This window comes from Phaethon lepturus, unplaced genomic scaffold, assembly GCF_000687285.1.
Source record: "Phaethon lepturus isolate BGI_N335 unplaced genomic scaffold, ASM68728v1 scaffold6329, whole genome shotgun sequence".
Lineage (NCBI taxonomy): Eukaryota > Metazoa > Chordata > Aves > Phaethontiformes > Phaethontidae > Phaethon > Phaethon lepturus.
Window position 1 is genome coordinate 58,077 of NW_010564150.1, and position 19,900 is coordinate 77,976.

General features: G+C 36.5%; 1 protein-coding gene across 1 annotated transcript in view; it reads right to left on the minus strand.

The window, feature by feature from the left end:
• Nucleotides 1-1,648: 1,648 nt before the first annotated feature.
• The window catches only part of GABRG2 (gamma-aminobutyric acid (GABA) A receptor, gamma 2), a gene marked incomplete at its 5' end in the record, with an annotated part of 48,512 nt that continues 30,260 nt past the window's right edge, over nt 1,649-19,900 (minus strand). Inside the window, 4 exons of the mRNA XM_010294780.1 lie at nt 1,649-2,379; nt 3,786-3,809; nt 5,113-5,318; nt 7,883-8,035. Of these exons, the coding sequence (XP_010293082.1) occupies nt 2,104-2,379; nt 3,786-3,809; nt 5,113-5,318; nt 7,883-8,035 (659 nt within the window). The remainder of the gene's footprint in view (nt 2,380-3,785; nt 3,810-5,112; nt 5,319-7,882; nt 8,036-19,900) is intronic.

Below are 19,900 nucleotides of genomic sequence, written 5' to 3' on the forward strand. Positions count from 1 at the left end.
CACAACAAAACCCACAAAAATTAGTGATCTCTCTGGCACCAGGGGAAACACATTTCCATGTAAAAGATGATTGGTGCTCAATCAGGGAGTGGAGACACTCTCTACTTTAAGTAGTTTAAGGTTATCTTTCTTCATTAGGATACTTCCAATTCAGTGATTTTTTTGAATTTTTTTTTTAAGACTAAGATAATCTTCAAAATTATTTTAAAGATTTAGTCTCCATCTTTGAAAGTTATATGAGTGAGCCATTTGACTACAAAATGAGACAATGCAGAGGGTTATGAGGATTATAATCACTTATATTTAGGCAGCTGATTAATCAAACTAGTCAAGCAGTCTAGTCCTTGAAGCATGCTTTTAACAAACTAATCACAAGAAAACTGGAATTGAGTGCAGCAGTTTTATTGGAAAAAGTCCACAGGTGTGTGCAATTCCTTTATTAAAATGTTGTCAAATACATTGGACAAGGAGCAATTGATGATCAAGAGTTATTCCTTTTTTACACATTTTTATTTCTAAAACTATACAAACATTGTAAAACTTTCCTTTTCCTCCATTTTAGGTATTAATAATTCTGTAATGATAAGTTATATATCTCCCTTTTCAATCTGCAAGCCCACTTTCCTGGAGGTGACATTTTACAGCTTTGACAAAAAAAAAAGTTGTATTTACATGTGCTTAAGGTTGCATAATTGAGCATCATACAGGTTCTGAAAACCAATAGATAAATGGTTTTCAAGATTCACCCAGGTGGGTTGAAGGTTTTAAATACACACAAACTGCATACATGTGATTTAGTAGCCAAGACACCCTTTGTTCCCTTTTATTTTCAAGGCTAACTATAAACTGTGTGCTAGCCATGGTAAAGGTTTGTTTTAGTAAAGGTACTTTTACCGAGTGAAAAGCAGCACTGACAACAACTATTGCTGATCAAGGACATGAATGGGCAGAGAATCATATGTGTATATATAATATAAAATCTAATGTTTTGAAATGAACTTGAAGCTCTTATGTAAAAATAATGTCTAGAATAAAAGCTATTTCCTGGACTGGATTAAAGAATAAAAAAAACCCCAACAAACCCACAAACACTTGTGTAAGGAATAAAGTAGAGGTTAACATGGCAAAAAAACAATAGAAGCACATGGATTAAATTCAGAAACTGGTCTAGCAATGTATAATTACTGGAAATTCAGTTGAAATATAGCAACATTATCAATGGAAAATGAAGGCTACAAACTGCAGCAGACACATACAATATACTTTATGAGCTATTATATTGGCCATACAGATTTGTCTACACGTTATTTATTTGAATCCTTAAGGCTTCTCTAATGTCTTAGATGAAAGTGCTTTCTGCTTGGATCTTCCATGCATGAGGGAAAGGGATAAATTTTCAAGGAAAAAAAAATTGTCCACATTTCAATTACAGTAGCACATCCAGAGACACCAAATAAAAGACAAAACTTTATGGTACCTTTGTTTCATTTATTTTGGCCCCCAAGAGATGCATGCACTAGACTTTATATACTACAAGGTATTGAAATATTTACAGCATTGTACATGTGCTCTTAAAGGGATGGCAAAGGGAAAGGACTATTTTTATCTTGGTGGGAGTAGAAGTTACTTTCCTAGCTTAATAATACCTATTCAAAGTGAGAGATGACTCTTCCAAAAAGAAAAGCCCACAAAGAATAAAGCTATAGCATAATTATAGCCATTATTAACAAACTGTACAGCACTTTACCTGGGAATTCTCTCTCTCACTCCTGCTTGAAATAGAAGTACCAACTATTTAGTGATGTTGCCATGCTCCCCTTGCCCTGTCTGCTCTGTTACTCTCTATTCCAGCAGGTACAGCTGTATATTACCTGTTTATATGATTCTTACTTCAAATTATTTTGGCATGTTGAATGGACATTTAATTCACAATAACCTGATGGCATTTTTTGGACAAATGATATGATTGATATTGACCTGGTTATGGCACTAAAGAATTCAGACCACTATAAAGCACGTCATAAATACTTCAAGTGGACTTAGGAAACCATCTCTCTAAGAAATTCAGTGAGTAAGGCTCATATCACTGATATCCTTCTGCTTTTAAAGGTAAAGATATGATACCCAATACACCAGGTTAAAGAGACAGAAGGCAGTTGGGAAGAAGATGCGGGCATAGGAGTCCATTTTGGCAATGCGGATATGTATTCTTCCATGCCTCCACGCTCCCGTTCGACAATCCTCAAAACAGCAAAAAAAACTGGCACAGTCCTTGCCATCAAGACACTCGTACCCATATTCTTCATCCCTTTCTTGGAGGTGTGTAGCATTGTTCATTTGAATAGTAGCTGATCGAGGCCGGATGTCAATTGTAGGTGCCTAAGTTGGAGTGGCAAAAAGAGAAAAAGATGGCAGGAGGGAGAGACACTGTTACTGCCAGACCGACAGGGAGACAAGGACTAATGTCTAATCACACACATGTGAGTGATGGTTCTGCGTGGGGTACATGGGAAATTGCTGAGGAGTTCTTAATGGTAGTATTACTTTGCACTTACTCAAATCAGCTTGCATCATATACTAGCTTTACAGGAAAGCAGCATAAATCAATATAAAGTTAACAGCTGTAGACAATTAGCTTTAAAGCCAAACTAAGTAAACGTTAGAGGTTAAAGGAAACATTCAGGAATGTAACTGATGGTATTTTTAATTTCTTTTGTGTTTTAGATTTTACATAGCTGCTTGATATCTGAAGGCAATTTGTGTATTGCACATGGGAGGAACTGAAATATAACCAATTGGAAATGCAGGATTTTAATATGGGGCTGGTTCGTGTTGAGAGAGGAGCAAATATATATACAGGAAAGAAGGCAAAAACTGGGTCTTTTGAATAAGGTTAGGAGAATCCCTATAAAATTCTCCAATTGTTTGAATATATGCAGTTCACCATCTACTAATGTTCACCAACTACAAGGTTCAACATATTCCTTATTGAAATTTCCTGCTGCTAGTTACGAGGCTAAAATAACAATTCCATTCAATAAGTATGTAAATTTCTTGGCTTTTATTTTATGTGGTTTCTTTTTTTCTCTGTGTGTTTTGTTTTTTTTTTTTAATGAAATACGTGCATTTCTGAATGAAGAGAAGGTTTAGATGTGGAATGTAGCTAGATGTATTTGCTAATTTGCTAAGAGTGTGTTGATCCAGGGACAGCATTAAAAAATATATATGCATCTTAAACCCTTTCAAAACTCTGTCCTTTCTGCATAAGGAACAGCATTTGAGTAATTGGTGATGACACTGCATTTTGTTCAGGTGAACATCAGAACAGATTTGGTTTTGTAATTTGGAGTGAAATCACAAAGGTTAGTAACGTAGGGTCAGAGATGAGTTCTAAAAGGGTATATTGCAGGTTTCTGGTGTAGCTGGTGCTATTGGATCCCATGGCAAATTGAGAAAAAGGGGAGCAGAATTGTTTTAACATTAAACTCTCTTAATTCATGCGATCCAATAATGTTGGTCACTCTTGAACTTAGGTAAGTTCAGAACCCCAGTGAATCAGTATTTGAGCTGCTGAATCAACTCTATAAATTGTGTAGAAATATGTAACCATTCTACTTAATTAGGAAATTACCTTGAGTAGAATGCTTAGATGTCTCGTTTTTTAAAAAAAAAAAAAAAACAACAAAAAAACCCCCCAAAACAACAAAAGACCAGTATCATATAAGCTCTAATAGTTAAATTCAGCAGTTGCATGCAGTGAATTTCCATTCCAAAAAACATTATACCTTGAAGGAAAACATCCGAAGAAGCTTTCATTTTGTAGACAGAAAAGAGAATCAGAGGGTTTTGTTTTAAATTAAAGAAAGGAAGGAAAGAAAGAAAGAGACAAAAATAATGTAAATTAAAAATATGTTTCTAAAACACAATAAGTCAAAGAGAACTGATTTATAGAAAGGTTGGGATATTAGCAATTTAAACAAGTGTCTGTAATATAAAACCCCCACATTTTTGACTTGTCAGTGTCTTGTAACTACATCTGGACCAAAGACATAAGATATCAAACTCCATTTAGATCTTTTCACATTCCCAGGGGATTCCAGTCTTTTACGTTTAACTGTTTTGAAAGAGACCATTCACAGTTTATAAAAACATTGTTAGGAAAAATTCCTTTTACCTGCAGGCTGGGTCCTGAACATTCTACTTTTAAATTTTTTAGACTTCATGATTAGGATCCAGGCAATCATTTATAGTTCTGTTTGTCCCCAAATGCTCACAGATAAGTAATGTAAAGAACAAGTAATCTGCCTTTATATGGGCAACCTTAAGTGAGACAACTAAACTTGAGGTAGTTAGCCTTTGCTCCTTTAATTGACTGTGAAACACACACATGCAGGAAGACAGGCCAGGACCTATTACCCTCCAGAAGCGCCTCTTTCTTTTGACCAAAAGAGAGGCCTGTGATCAAATCCAACTTTTTCCCTGTCTGAGCAAAATCCTAAACCCCTACTGAAGGTATTTCCAAGGTTTTTTTTATTGTGGCTATTACACACATTTTTTATTACTGTGTAGCATGCATCCATAAGTAACACTGTAAACTGCTAGCCAAATCACTTTCTAAGGCTGAGAAGTAGATAAAGGAGGTAAGAAATACACGAAAAAGAAGATAAGGAAACAATGAAAAGGAAACAGATGCTTAAGGGGAAATTCGAAAAAGCACACTCTAGTGTGAATATAAAAGTTTAACTGTAGTTTTGATAATAAGAAAAACAGTCATGTCAGTAATACAGACATAAGTTAATGGCAGACAATACAGCTAAAGCTAAGGCAGAGAAACTGACAGTTCCATAAAGGTCACAGCCAGCGCTCTACCTAGAACATAAATAATGGGTTTGGTGATACTTATGATTTGCAGAACACTTTGGTTAAAAGGATCCTTATTCTGAGAAATTAGTTTCTCTGGCATCCAGACAGCTGTAATATATGAGCTTTTCATTCTCAAGGTGAATGTTTGCATTCTTATTAATACAAAGGAAGAGTATATATGTAATAGCAAAACCTGAAAAGAAAGTACAAGCATAAAGAGAGATTTTTTGCTGGCAAAAATATACATACTGGATTTTTCTTCTTTTTGTCTTTATCCTTGCTCGGCTTTCTGTTGCTGACAAAGTAGTGCAAAGTTCCGTATTCCACCAATGCAGAGAAAACAAAAATAAAGCAGACTGACACAAAAAGATCCATTGCTGTCACATAGGAGACTTTGGGAAGAGATTTACGAGCAATTGTACTTAGGGTGGTCATTGTCAGGACAGTTGTAATACCTGGGAGATAGATAGAAAACAACAGAAATATTATTACTTCAGGTAACAAACTGATTTTGCCAGTTGTATCTCTCTGACTGGTTTTGAAGTATGCCTGGAGTTCAAACATATAGCAAAGATATTAAATGGGACATCCCAACAGTGAAATGTGTATTTAGTGAGAGCTTTGAGGATTAACACAGTGTGTGAAACATTTTTCATGGTCACTGCAAGTGCTGCTCTGCAGAATACTTCGGTTAGATGGATTCTGATTCTAAGAAATTTAATTTTTTTTTTAGTTTTGTAGTTTACTTTTAGGTGGCCTTTATTTTTAATTGAGACATTCAGTTTTGTGGCTTTGTGTGCTCAAACTCTTAAACAGAGCTAGAGAGAGGAGAACTTGTGTCAGAGCGAGAAAATTATGGTGGAGAATAAAAATTGCTTTACTCCATTCTTCAAATTAACCTCAGGACCAATCTCAAACTTTTTGTGCTGTTGCCATAAGTTTTGCTTATTTTTAGTTGCAAGGTAATGATACCAGTGTCAGTAAGAGACACTGCAGCCATTATATGAGGTAGAAATTAATGAAAATTCTTAAGAAGGCATGTGATCCAGCTGGAACTTCAGGACAAAATGTGTGGAGATTTGTATGTGTGCTACATAAAGAAATAAAACTGTTTCTTTTCTCCTGCCTAAATGCATTCTAGTTGCATGCAAAAGATCCTAGCCCCACACAAATTATCTTCTGCTCGATTTAAGTGATTTCTTGCATATAAAGCTGGAAAGGAGAGTCTCTCAGGGCTCCTTATAATTGTAGCACTGTGAGGTCAGATGTCTCTCTGTGCCAGAACAGTATCTCTTCTGGCCTTCGTAAGTGAAGTGTAGTCTATAACTGAGAAGTAGTGACATGCCTCACCATCCCTTCTCCTTTCAGAACATTATTCCCTGTACTATTATGTGAAGAACATTAAAAATGCATCAGAACGGTTAAAATCCATCACATCTTATATGGCAAATTTCATACCACTGGTTTTACCTTCTCAGTGGTACAAATAGACTAATTCTCAACTGAGGGACTTAACTTTTTTATAGCTAAGTAAAATTTAAAATAAGAGCTGAAAGCCTTTATTAATTTTATAGTTCTTTAAAGCAGATTTTTATAACCTCTTGTGCGAGGTTATGTGAAAATGGCAATAAAACATTTAAAACTTTGTCATGGGAACCACTGGTCCTATATTCCTTTGTTTGTTTCAAGGGAGTTCTAGAATGAAAATGCTGTCCCTCATCTTGCACTCCAGTGCTCTGTGCTGTAGTTCTGGGAAGAAATGAGAATGAAGAATATGAAAATAAAATGTTTCTCACTTGTATGGATTTAATGCAGAGTAGAAAACGTGTTTAACTTTCTTTAGGTGAATGTTTCTACTTTGCTAATTCTTACAGCTACAGCTGCTTTGCACAAGCAAGGTTACTTCGGTGTCTCTCTTAATTTATTTGTGGAACATCTGCTAAATCACAGAATCATTAAGGTTGGAAAGGACCTTTGAGATCATCAAGTCCAACCATTGACCCAACACCATCATGCCCCCTAAACCATGTCCCGAAGTGCCACATCCACACGTTTTTTGAACACTTCCAGAGATGGTGACTTCACCACCTCCCTGGGCAGCCTGTTCCAATACTTGACAACCCTTTCGGTGGAGAAATTTTTCCTAATATCCAATATCAACCTCCCCTGGCGCAACTTGAGGCCATTTCCTCTCGTCCCATCACTAGTTATTTGGGAGAAGAGACCAACACTCACCTCGCTACAACCCCCTTTCAGGTAGTTGTATAGAGCGATAAGGTCTCCCCTCAGTCTCCTCTTCTCCAGAGTAAACAACCCCAGTTCCCCCAGCCGCTCCTCATAAGACTTGTGCTCCAGACCCCTCACCAGCTTCGTTGCCCTTCTCTGGACATGCGTAAGCCACCTCAATATCCTTCGTGTAGTGAGGGGCCCAAAAATGTGTAGAAATTACTAATTCTGATTAATTGCATGTCACATTTTCATGTATAGGATTTTAGACGCTACCAAGTTCAGTTGATTTTTGTGGCCTGAAGTCTACATTTGATTTTGGTCTCTAAAGTAGAAGTCAGGGTACTACATTCTCCTCCTTTTACCACTACGGCATGCAGACAGCCAGAAAGATTGATTCCTTCTTGGAATCAATTTCTTTATTTCATTTGTATTGCTAGTCACCGTGATATGAAAGTAGAGCAAATAAAACTAATACGTCCCTACCTCTAATGCAGCAATATTCCCTGTCCTCTTAATGTTTATGAAAAAATACTGCTGTCATCAGAAAAGATATAAGAGGTTTTATCATAGGCAATCTACGATACTCAGAGTTAGGATCTGACATAGTAAAAAGGAAGAGATGCAAATATGGTTTAGGCTGTGTTATTCCTTGGAAATCATGACATCTGTTTAAACAAGGAGAGCTGGTGTGAAATTGTCTCTCCTCTTATATTTACAAACTGATGATCCACAGAGGTGTCAATTAAACATCATAATGCTTGAATATAAGCAGGAAGAAAAAACAACTCACCCAGTGATGTTCTGGCTGGAACTGCATCCTTATTAATCCAGAAAGAGACCCAGGACAACACAACAATAAGTGTGCAGGGAATGTAGGTCTGAATAGTGAAATAACCCATTCTCCTGCTCAAGTTGAAGTAAACAGACATGACTACATAGTCTCCTGTAAAATAAAAGCATACTGAGATAGAATAATATGTTAAAAAAACCCACAGAATTTCTATATAATAGCTAGGGTTTTCTTATTCTATGTCTGGGGTATAGAGATTAGCCTGATTCACCAGATGTACTGATGGCAAATACATGCATACCTCTTCAACACTGGTATAGCTCAAGAACTGGTGGATTTTCCGCGCTATGAGAGTAAAGAGTATCGCAGGTTCACTTAGGTAACTTGTACTTCAAGGTTTTAAGGGTAACCTCCCTTGCATAGCAGAGCAGGCTTCTTTCTACCCAAGTCATTCCTCATAACTTGCAAATGCCTGGTATAGTACTCTTAGGGAAACTGAGTGGTGGTGGTCCAGCAAACCTCCAGTCACCATGCTGTCCCTGTCAGCGTGCTCTCAGCTCTGCTCTCAAATAATGCATGCTTTCAGATGTACTTTCTAAATTATTCATGTTCTCAACTATTCAGGGCTAGGCTGTGTCAATAATTAATTTTTTATTTGTCTGCAGATATTCTGTTGTATTATTTCTTCTAAAAGGATTTGAACCCACATCTCAGCTGCCCCAAAACGCCAGGCTATATGTTACTCTGGTGTGTATAACACAACATTCCCATTAAATAGTTTCATGATTCTTTTTCCAGATTTTTTTCCCCTCTCAAACTATTCCATCTGGATACTGGAATACAGCAAAGCTTCATTTTTTGATGTATTTTTTTCTAAACTAAAAAAACCTAGTTCTCATCTTTACTTCAGATTACAGGACTCCTGGGACATCTTGACTGGAAGGGAACTACAGAACCCCAGGCTACAAAAGACTTCATTGCTGTTCAGTGAAATGCAGTCAAGAGAAATCTTAAACAGAAACAGAATAGGATTTGCAACTTTAGAGTGAGATAGTTTTCCAGTATTATCAAAGAGACTCTGTAGCTAATGTGTATTCTGCTTAGATCAGTACCTTTATTTAACATTGAGTTCTCTGTTTTCAGGCATAATTAAAATTTTAATTTCCCCCAGAATAATCCCTTTGAACCTGGTCACAGAAGAAACTTTAGTGATCATTTTTCAGCTGACGCTTCTTTGTGATAATATTTTTTTCAATGTCAATGTCCATATCCCAGGAATTAATTGGTTTTAATTTAATTATATTATGTTATAATTAAACCAAACAAATTATATATGTGTGGTTTACAAGGAGATATGGCTGAACATGAGCAAATGATTTTAATACCTACAGTCTGATTATCCCCTTAATTCACAGATAAGTTTGCATTGTATGTGTATGTCCTTCATATACCACAAAAAAACCCCAAACTCAAAAAACCACCACTGATCAGGAACACTGTAAAACTGAAGCCATAAAATTACAGTATGACTCATTCTTGATCTCTTTAGATTGTGTATTAATTTCCTGAGAAGTGATAATTTTGTCAATTTTTTTTATTCATTCACCTTCATATATGCTATTGATAGTATTGGTATTTCAATTTTTTTTTTCCTGCTCTACTATGGTAGAGATTACTTGAAGTAGTAGCTGTATTACTGCTATACAAACAGCTTTAAGGAGAAAGCAATTTTCATGCTCAGTGTTATTATATTACTTTAATGAAACAAAAAGTTATCAGAAGAAAGAGGTGAAATATAAACCCAAACATCGATGAGAATGTAAAAAGGTACAAAATAGTAGCTCAGAATTTAAATTTAAAGATCAGATTTTTTTTTGTGTTATTGCATCTTTTCCTGAAGCTGCAACTGCTATAGACTCTTTCGGAGTAGCTGAACAGGTATATCTGATCCTACGTAGCTACTGTCTCCATATTTTTTACTACTTTCTCCATATTTTTTGTCCTGTACTTGGACAGGACTTTTTTGTCCTGTACTTGGACAGGTCATCTTGCACAACTGTTTTGGTAGTTGTAGCACTTTTGCCTTGTAGGATCTTTTATTTAACAGAACAAAAATATCAGAATCTAGTACACAAGCCAGCACTTCCTTACAGCTTTTAGTCAAATGCAGAACTCGGCACCTTTGCTGAGAAAACAAACTGGATAAATCCACATGACCAAGACCAAGGCAGACTGTTAAGACTTCATGCATTGTCCTTGTTTAGTAACAGTGTATGCAAACCAAGCCAAATGGTGACGTGGATAATGTATGAATATACATATATCTGTATATAGAGAGAGTAGCCTCAGTCCTTCCATTATATAGACCATTTCCACATACGTTGTTTCATTGTGTTTTTTTTCTAGAAAGTTTGGTGGTGATCATGTGGTCTCCATGGAGACTTGTTTGGATTTTTCCCTTAATTCAAGAAGTGTTTTTAATACAACAAGCTATTACAATAATATTTTTACAACATTTTATGCATTATTTTAAAATAAATCTTTTTTTTCTTAAAAATATAATGCAAAAGAGCTTTTAAAATATTAACTACCTTGTAAAGGCCTCAATCCATTCAGCAACAATGAATCATTACTCTGAATTCTCTGTCTTCTCAAACATGCACTTCAGAGGACAACCCATTTCCATAGAGCAACAGCAGTGTCCTGCCACAGAGCATTCACTACACAAACTGGAGACGCTCCAGGTGGAAGCATTTTATGTCTAATTGAACACAATTCTCTCTGGTTTTCTGATGTTTGGGTTTTTTTGCTTTTTTTTAAAAAATACTGGACTTCTTCACCACTTATGCTTAGAAATAGCATATCTCTGCTAACATGTTCCAAAAAGTTAAAAAGTGATGTAATTGTTCTAGATTTTGTTCAACCCTCACAATTGTTATTACACCTTCCTTTATGCAGACTTTCTTCCCTAATGGATATATGTGTAAAAAAAAAAAAAATTCAAAATACTCCAGAATGATATCCATAGGAAACACTCTATCAACTTCTGATACTTAAAGTCCACAGTATTATTCTGGAAGACCTTATTTCTCATGCCTTGTAGAACTGGAAACACTTTACTGAAATCTCAAGGAAATAAGAGGCCCTATATACTTTATATGGCCTCTAAGGTTTCTACTAATTGAGAAGTTAAATCAGATGAAGTAAAAACTTCAGTACCAACTATAACTTGCCACGCACTGTGGAATTGACCAGTGTGAAGAATCATTCAAGGATGCATAAATTCTTTTAAATTACATGTTGCTTTCTAATCTGAAAACCTGCTGGTGCTACAGACACTGTTGTGTTGTGGAATAAATTCCCTTATTTCAGAGAATTGTTCTAAAGAAAGGAATAATGTTAATACCACAGAGAGGTGTTTTGTTTATTTCTTACCTTGCTTGGTTGGGAATTTGGGAAGTGGGATGTACTAATGAGTTTTTTTTCAAGGTAAGAGTAAGAACAACAAATATAAGTTAGGAAATGCCAAGACAAGGCAAGCCAGTAATTCTGTAATGCATCAAATATCTCTTCTAGCCTTGAAGTAATATGAACAATTGTAAACAAAGAATTAAGGAAAACAGGACTAAGTGGTGGGATGCTCCAGAGAAGCATGTTGCTGGTACTGCTTAGTTTGTGTAAGTGCTGTTGGAACGATGTAACAGCAGGTCTTCTGAGATGTTGAATAAGAAGATTACTCTGAGCATACAAGTTAATGCAAAACCAAAGATGTGCAGTTCAGGACCTAGTATTAGTTGTCATAACACGTACATCCAAAATGTAAAACGTCCTCTGTGGAATGTGAGCCTGACAGTATTCTGCTTTAATCACGCTTCCATGACAGAATCTTGCCCCAGCCCTGTTTTTACCCACATTTGTTTGTTCTGACTCTATTCATGGACTTCTCTGCTCTTTAGCTGGGACCAGCTTAAATACTCTGTTATTTTCAGATTATCTCTGTGCCTGAGGTGATTTTTCACTCCTGGTGTGATGCCTGCATGAAGCTGTCAAACTAAGATGTTATTTTAGTGAAAAAAGGCTAGACTTGATCCTTAGCACAGTGTCATTCATTAGGTCTCACCTGGCAAATTGATAATCTTTTCGTTATTCATCCTCTTCCCCTGCGCTCTGGCTCTTGTTTATCCAGTGTTGTCTACTGCAGCAATAAACTTCTCAGATGGCCAGACTGCTGTTTGGAGGGCTAATATACTTTTGGATTTTTCTAGAAATGAATAATAATGCAACCTGGCAGTATCAGTATCTTTGTAAGACAGCATACTGAAGTACTTCACGTTTGGCACCCTAATTAGAAGATTTTGGATTACTTATCCTTTCACCAGAGACCTTACAGTCCTGCTGCCCATTAAAGGTGTATATAACTGTTACATATGTCTAGAAAATAATACCTAGAAAATCTTGACTTTTTAAAGAAATACAAAATTTCCCCAGAAAAAATAATCTTACTATGTCAAAGAGCATAATAATTCATCCTTAATTTATCTGGACCTCATCTCTCTCTCTCTCTGAATATGTATATTTCACTTTAAGGGTTCTGACTTGAGCCACAGCATCTTCATACTGCTATTCTGAATGGGAAGTTGAAGATTTCTCTTCGCGGCAATAATCCTTGCTGCACACAGAGAAAGTGCATGGGCATTAATTCACTTCTAGAGTAGGAGATATTTTGAAAAGAAGATGCATACCATCAGTATCCAGTGATCACGACCTTAGTAAGCCCTTACAAAATTCTTATTTCTAACAGTCCTGTGCCATTCTAATTTACACAGACTCATCTATTTGAACCTTCAAAATTGGGAAGCTCCTCCTATCATACATTTGTGTGACACAGTAATTTGAATACCAGGATTCAGGCTGTGTTAGACAGTAGAAGTGAATTCCTGATTTGAGGAACCATCTGTGCATAAGTCCTGTCTTAAGTCCCAAAGGTTCAATAGGAGGAATTAGTCATGCCAGGAAGCACAGCTAGGGGGAATGTACACTGCACTTAACTGATTTAATCAGCACAGTGGGTGTGATTTTTCCATTGCTTCCTGGTTGTGGAATCATTTATACCTGTGTGAAGTGAATGGGAAATTATACCCATTAGTACTCTCTTTACGCATGTTTAAGTGACTGTGCAAAGTGTAAGGTACTGGGGAAACAAGCCTCTAATTTGTACTCAGAAGTGATTTGGAAGCTAGTACAAATGCTAGAGAAAAGAACAGCTTTCTAACATCCCAGGAAATTGGTGTCTTAATTATAGTTCAGGTTGGCAACACTTATAGCTGAGATTGTCTCACACTTACTATTATAAGATTCAACTGTTTTCTGTTGTTTAAATCACTGCTAGATTTAAAATATTAAAGAAATACAGAAGAGCTTCAAAAATTATATGTTGGCCACCTGGTCAAGCTATTTGTATGTGTCATTTCAGTTCATTCTCGTAGATAGTTTTGGAGCAGAGAAAAGTCATTGTTTCTTTTCTGTTAAATATTTGTAACAGCTTAAGTTTTGAACAGGGACATTTGAGTAGGTGAAGGGCTGGCCTTTTTACATGTTGGCATTTCTGTGAAAATCTTTCATGGCTAAGTTAAAAGTTTTGGAAAACAACCAATGTATGCATAGACATGTGTCCATAGACATAAGAAGTTTTTTGACAGTTTATAAGATGACTTTATTCTGACTAGCCTCATGCTCTCTCTCTTTCTTACAAAGCTATGCACCACTCTGAAGGGTACAGCAAAAATCGATGGATCGTAGATGTGGCTGTGTTCTTCTCAAACCTTATTTGTTCCATTTGTTCCATTTACTACCTAACATGTCCAGAATTTCTCTGTGTGCTGAAAGTATAAAGCACATGAGCTTCTGACCTCCTGCTGCCTCCATGGTGTCAGGGACCATCATCGTGGGGCTATTCTCCCCCAGGAACTGGATGTGTTCTACCCCAGGGTCTGAACAGGATTTTCCTTGAGTATTTGGTTACCTTAAATATTTTTGCCAGTGTTTAGTAGTATGAAAATCAATGTGTATTTTAATAATTCTTAAAATGTTTATAAGTTAGTGCTTTTTATGCCTAAAACGTAAAAATCTGTAGAGAACACAAATTATATAGGAGAATATTGATGATGAATCAATAATTGGCAGAAAAATGCTATCAAGTATCCTTATTATATCTATTTAAAACTTGAAGTTTCCTCTACTACGTGGATTTGTGAAACTGCCAAGAAAAAAAAGACATGATAAGAGTAATGTATGAGCCAAACTATCCTAAAATTTCAGGCCACCATTTGTTCTTTAAGGATTGATCAAATGACTAGCAATGAGGATTAATGTAGGTCACTGTTTATATGGTAATAGGCACAATTTTGTTAGCGCAGACAGTAGCAACCGCATTGGATTCATACAGACCCAGATATGCACCAGCTGTCCAGATTTCCAACGTGTTTTTCTCTCCTAATTTTACACAGAAACCGTACAGAAAAGAGCAAGACCTTTTAAAAGATTTATTTAGAAAACCATATGAAAACATGGATAGAAATTAAGCTTTTTCTCAAACCTAATTCATATAAGCAAGTACATAAATAAATGATTTGTTTATATACGGGAAACCCTATCCAGTTCATCTTTCTGGATGGAGTATGCATAGGAAAGAAGCACATTAAAAAATTCATGCCACAAGAGGGCACTATCACCTCGGAATAGGAATGAGAAATGGTTGCAAGTCTGCCAGTGGAAAAACAAATCTTAAAAATTTCTAATTATTCTCCCCATTGAGTGTTTACACAAACATTCAAATGACAAAACTGACTTCCATGGGTCTGTTAATAAAGGAGCGCTTGTAAGAACTAAACCGACTCTTGTATGATGGAAATATTGCTGAAGCAACATCACCTTTGTGCTACAAATAATGAGTATAAACTGCATAAATTGTTAATGAAGAACAACTGTGGCTGCAGAATTTATCTTCTTTTCCTCATAAATAACTAATAGATACATACTTGTTCTCTCTCTCTTTTTCTGTTAACATGGCCAACAGTCTAATTTTCTGCTAGGCAGAGATTACAGCTCGGACTGTTTGTTTTTTTAAAAATAATGAATAGATAAATAATAGTTTAATGGAAAAGATGTACTTTCTTGGTTTTGGTCATGGTACATGGAAATACTGTTAAAATAGTAACATATGATTTCTGTAAATAACCTCCCTTAAGGTAGGAACTTTGTTGTAAGTTCATTGTTGTCAGTACTCTAAGTAAACTCTCTCTCTGAATTAAAAGAAAAGACATGATGAATTTGAAAACAAATTTTTTTTAAAATGTCTAAAATATTTTAACAGAAGTTAAAGGCTCTAATTATTGACCAGTTTGTTTCATGATGTACCCACACATAAAAGAAGATGATCCCAGACCCAAAGGGTTTGTTGGCCAAGTCTGCACTATTCAGATTTCTAGAACATGTGAAAAACACCACATTTTTCTAGAGCTGGCACTATTGTATCTTGCTGTATATTAGTTCACTGCCTTACACTTCTGGGCTTGAGCTATGTACCCAAATCCTACTGAATCCAGATGAACTTCTAATTCTATCTTTTAAAATGCCAACCTACTGGACCAGTACTGACTATAAAAATAATAGCAAATGGGACGAAGAGGATCCTAAATCCATCCTTCTTCAAAAAACAGTCAGGTTTGGTGCCTTTTTTTTTACTATTCTGTAACAATAACTAGTTGGTAAGCTTGTAGGACATCACCTGTAAAACAACCAATTGCCTTCACATTGTGTGCCCTTCTTCCACTTCTGGCACACTGGAGGGCAGCAGGGTTACCCAAAAACTGCTACAAGTGGAGAAAAAAAAAAAGTTAAAATATGGAAAAAGCCTTTTCTTTTTCATGTCAGAACAGGAGATGGTACCAGAGCTCTGGTGGATGCTCTGCTCAGCTGTGGATGGGTGCCCCCGGGAAAGGGAGAAAAAGGGGAGAATGGGAGATCAGAGTCGGACATTTCTCGCTCAAATCAGGCCAGTGTCAGACTGTGGGCTACATGGTACCGTGTAGGTCTAATGTAGGATGAAAACTCATGTAAATGGTTTAAGATTGGTGTATTTGTCCTGATGAATTTTCTTTGGCTTTTGTACCCATCCCTTTTCTTGCCTTGACAGAGTCTATACTTGGAATTCTGCTGACATTTACTGTCTTGGTGAGGGTGCTGAGTCAGCCTGAAAATGTGGTTCAGTGAAATGTCTTGCATTGTTATGGTGGCACAAGGAAAACATAATATTTTGTCTAAACACACAATTTTCTATGGAGATTCAGATGTAATTTACTCAAGTTATTCTCTTGTATGCAAGCTAAAGTGACCTATTTTTGATGTTTTTTCCTTCTTCCAACAGATCAGAAAGTACTTAAGTCTGTCCAGTTCAGTACTAATGAAACTGTACTTCTACATTTGGTCATTTATCACATGAATGGATGATATTCTCTTCACCAGTGCAGTATGTTTACACATATATAGCAGGAAAATAATTTCATTTGAAGTATTTGATCACTGGGCATATGAGCAAATTTTCTTAAAGATAGGACAGAAATTTGATCACAGTGCTGATCATAAGCTGATTTTTATGAGATTTTTCTGTTGTCCGCAACCAGAAATGAAAAGTCTGGGAAAAAGGCAAAATCAGAAAGAACACTGTCCCCTAGATACCTGACAATGAGACCTTGTCATTATCTCATCCTTTGCCAAGTGCCTTTTTCGTTGTTTCTGTCCTTCACACTTTTTTGTTCTTTCATTGACTAATTTTGAGACTGTGTAAGGGCCAGAGAGTTTCAAAAAATAATTAAGTCTCTTCCTTTTAAAAAATGCTCAGCAATCTCTTTCCCCTGAGGTTTAGCAGCAAAATACCATTATTGTGTCATAGGGAAGTCATGATGTGAAATAAAACACAATGAAAATCTGCTATGGCATTGTAGCTATTTACTTGCAACAGACTTAAAGCACTTGGAAGCGATGCCATTCTCTACCTGACTGTTGGCACTTGCTCTGTCTGGTCATTATATAAAGAATGGGGGGATTCATGGTCATTGCTGGTACAGCACAGCAACCATACTAAGTGGTTACACCCCAATTCTAAATATCAATTTCTAAGCTCTGATTATATCTTGATTATGTAATGAGGTAAAACAATATTAATATTTTGACAAAGCTTGCACTATAGCCCATTTATATGAGATTATCTCTGGGATTCAGATAGCTGCAAGCCTGGTTTTCAATTTACATTGCAAAGGATGAATCCTAACCACATTGCACAGCAGGGCAGAGGGCAGGGGGATGTGAGGAGATTTTCTTTTCTATTTTTAAAGAGTAACGTGTCTGTGTGTGAATGTGCCTGACATCAAACACCTTGATTTCCTGTGGGAGCAGGGAGAAGAGAACTGGAATTAGCTTGTATTTGTGTGAAATGACAACTCCAGATGATAAAACTCCTGCAAAATGAGATGAATCATTGCCGCCATCCAAGCAAACGAAATTTCTTTATGTATGCCATGACTTTTTGTCCTACAGTTCTGGATTTTGTTTGGTCCTTGGCCACTCATTCCACTTGAAGTGCTGTTCTCTCAGTTCATTTGACAGAATGTGTTCCGCTTCTCATTAGTTTCTAATTATAGGAGGAAAGAATGTAATGACACTAGACAGTAATTAAAATCTATTACTGTTGTTCCCACCTTCCCTTTGAATTCACAGAGACAAGATTCACTCTAAGAATTTTTTTGTTGCTGAAAAATGTCAGTATGTGGAAATATATTGAAGGATTGAAGGTAAACTTAGGTGTGGTTGTTTCTAAGGCTCCATCAGTGAATACTAGAAGGTTGAAGGGAAAATGACCTCAGGATTACTGACCCTCTGTATTTACATTTTTTTTTTCCTAGTTTGGGACATAATTACAAACAACTGATCTTTTTTGTTTGTTTTTGAAGGCAGTTAAGCTACTACACTGGCATTAGCAAACACAGGAGGATTTTTAGTGTGGAGGATTAGTGTTCAGATGTGGCAGCAGCATGATGTAATAGGTTGCAACTTCTGTGAGTGAACCATTATCCTCCAACGTGTAAATAATCAACAAATTACACAACCTTCTGCTCCCTTTCCCACTCCCCTGCCACCTAGAAAGCATCAAGTCAGGATGAAAGCTCAGTTTCTCATCGCTGAATGGTTATGAGTGGTTATATTGCAAAATGGTTATGAATAACCTGTTTGACTCACTGTGATGGAAAATTGGAACAAAGACATGAGAAAAGGTGAAGATGACAGAAATCTCAAGTAACATGAGACAGTAGAGAGCCACAATTTCCAGGCAACACAAGCAGTTGGGGTGCTGTTCTGTTAGAAATCTTGCTGTGCCTGACACAGTCAGGCATCCTGTGTCCTTGGCTTTTTTGGATGTCTGGTTGTTATCTGAATACCTAAGGAAAACCTGTCTGCTTCAGAAAACTTACACACCTATAACTAAGAGCTATGTGCATATTTAAAACAATGACTTGATCAATTTTGAATATTTGACCTATTATTATAATAATAAAGATTTTGAGGTACAATGAAATCACCAACGTGAGCGAGTAAGAAATATATTGTTATCTTATATATAATTAATTTCAAGGTATCCAGATGATATACCCACTTCCTGGCAACATCCAACCCTGCATGCTCTGACATACAGGGAGAATTGGAAATAACTGGTTTGTTTCCATACTTTAAAGCATGAAGTACACCTCATCACTGGTACTTCAGATAAAACACACTATCAAGATTATGAAACTGCATGAAATAAGAGTTGTCAAAGCTACATAAATTTTATCATGTTAAAATTTTCAGCAGTGTACATCAAGGAAAAAAGCACAAAAGGGTGGCTGTTTTTGTTTTACCAGGGTGATAAAGCACAACATTTATACTGTGTCATGGGTCTACATATTTAGACTTCCTAGACAACTGTGCAAAGGATTCGTGTGAAAAGGGAGTGTGGGCAACTCCAGGGGTAATAAGATAAATGTAAGAGGTAAAAATGGGAATGAAGTTAAAGGTGGCACTTTGAGACCTAGGTTAAAAACTGCTGTCATTAAGTACCTGAAATAAGAACGTTAAAAGCAAATGGTCAGTCAAAAGGGACAGACAACTCCCAAAGGTAATCAGATCTTGGCTGAACCAGTTGCCTTCATGGTGTCATGTCAGCTAGTCTCTCTTAGGGCTCTGTTTGTGGTCAGTGGATGAGTCTGTGGACAGAACTGCTCCCATACTGGCTGAACAAGAGACTTACATGCTATCTATGTACTCTACAGTAGGCTTCCTAAAATTTCAGAAGTGGTTGAAAATTAGATACAGGCCTATTTGGTGGATACCACAATAGAAGAAAAGGAAGTATTTAATATTTTTGGTCTAAATAACAACAGACATAGACGTGTTAAAAAAACTACCTTGAAATTAGTACTGTTTAATGAGCTTTGTGCATGTCCTGGTCCTGAAATGACTGCACAGGACTAATGCAGTTCATAAAACACCACTTCTCAGCTTTGCTTTTACATCTTTATAACTGTCTTGCATGGAAAAGGTCATTCTGGAATTCCTCCAAAAGACTTTCATTCTGAGAGAAGATGAATTTGAGGATACAGTACAGTTAGTCTTTAATCTTGATGTTTCCAGTTATTTTCAGAGCTAGGAGACAGTATTACATAACTTGAGGCTGCAATGAAACTTGATGGTTTCTTCTATTTCCTCTTCAGAGGAGAGAAGACATGACTGCATTGAAGGCAATGTACTGCAGGGCAGCTAGAAATTTCACAGATTCATTCTGTCTGAAACCCCCAGCAGAAGAAATATTTATACAAGAAAGTACCACTTGAACACCAGCATCATGCTTCCACTGAATGCAGAGGGAGATTACTGGAAAGACAGTACCATAAACCAAGAGCCTGAGGGATGCTAGAAGGAATACAA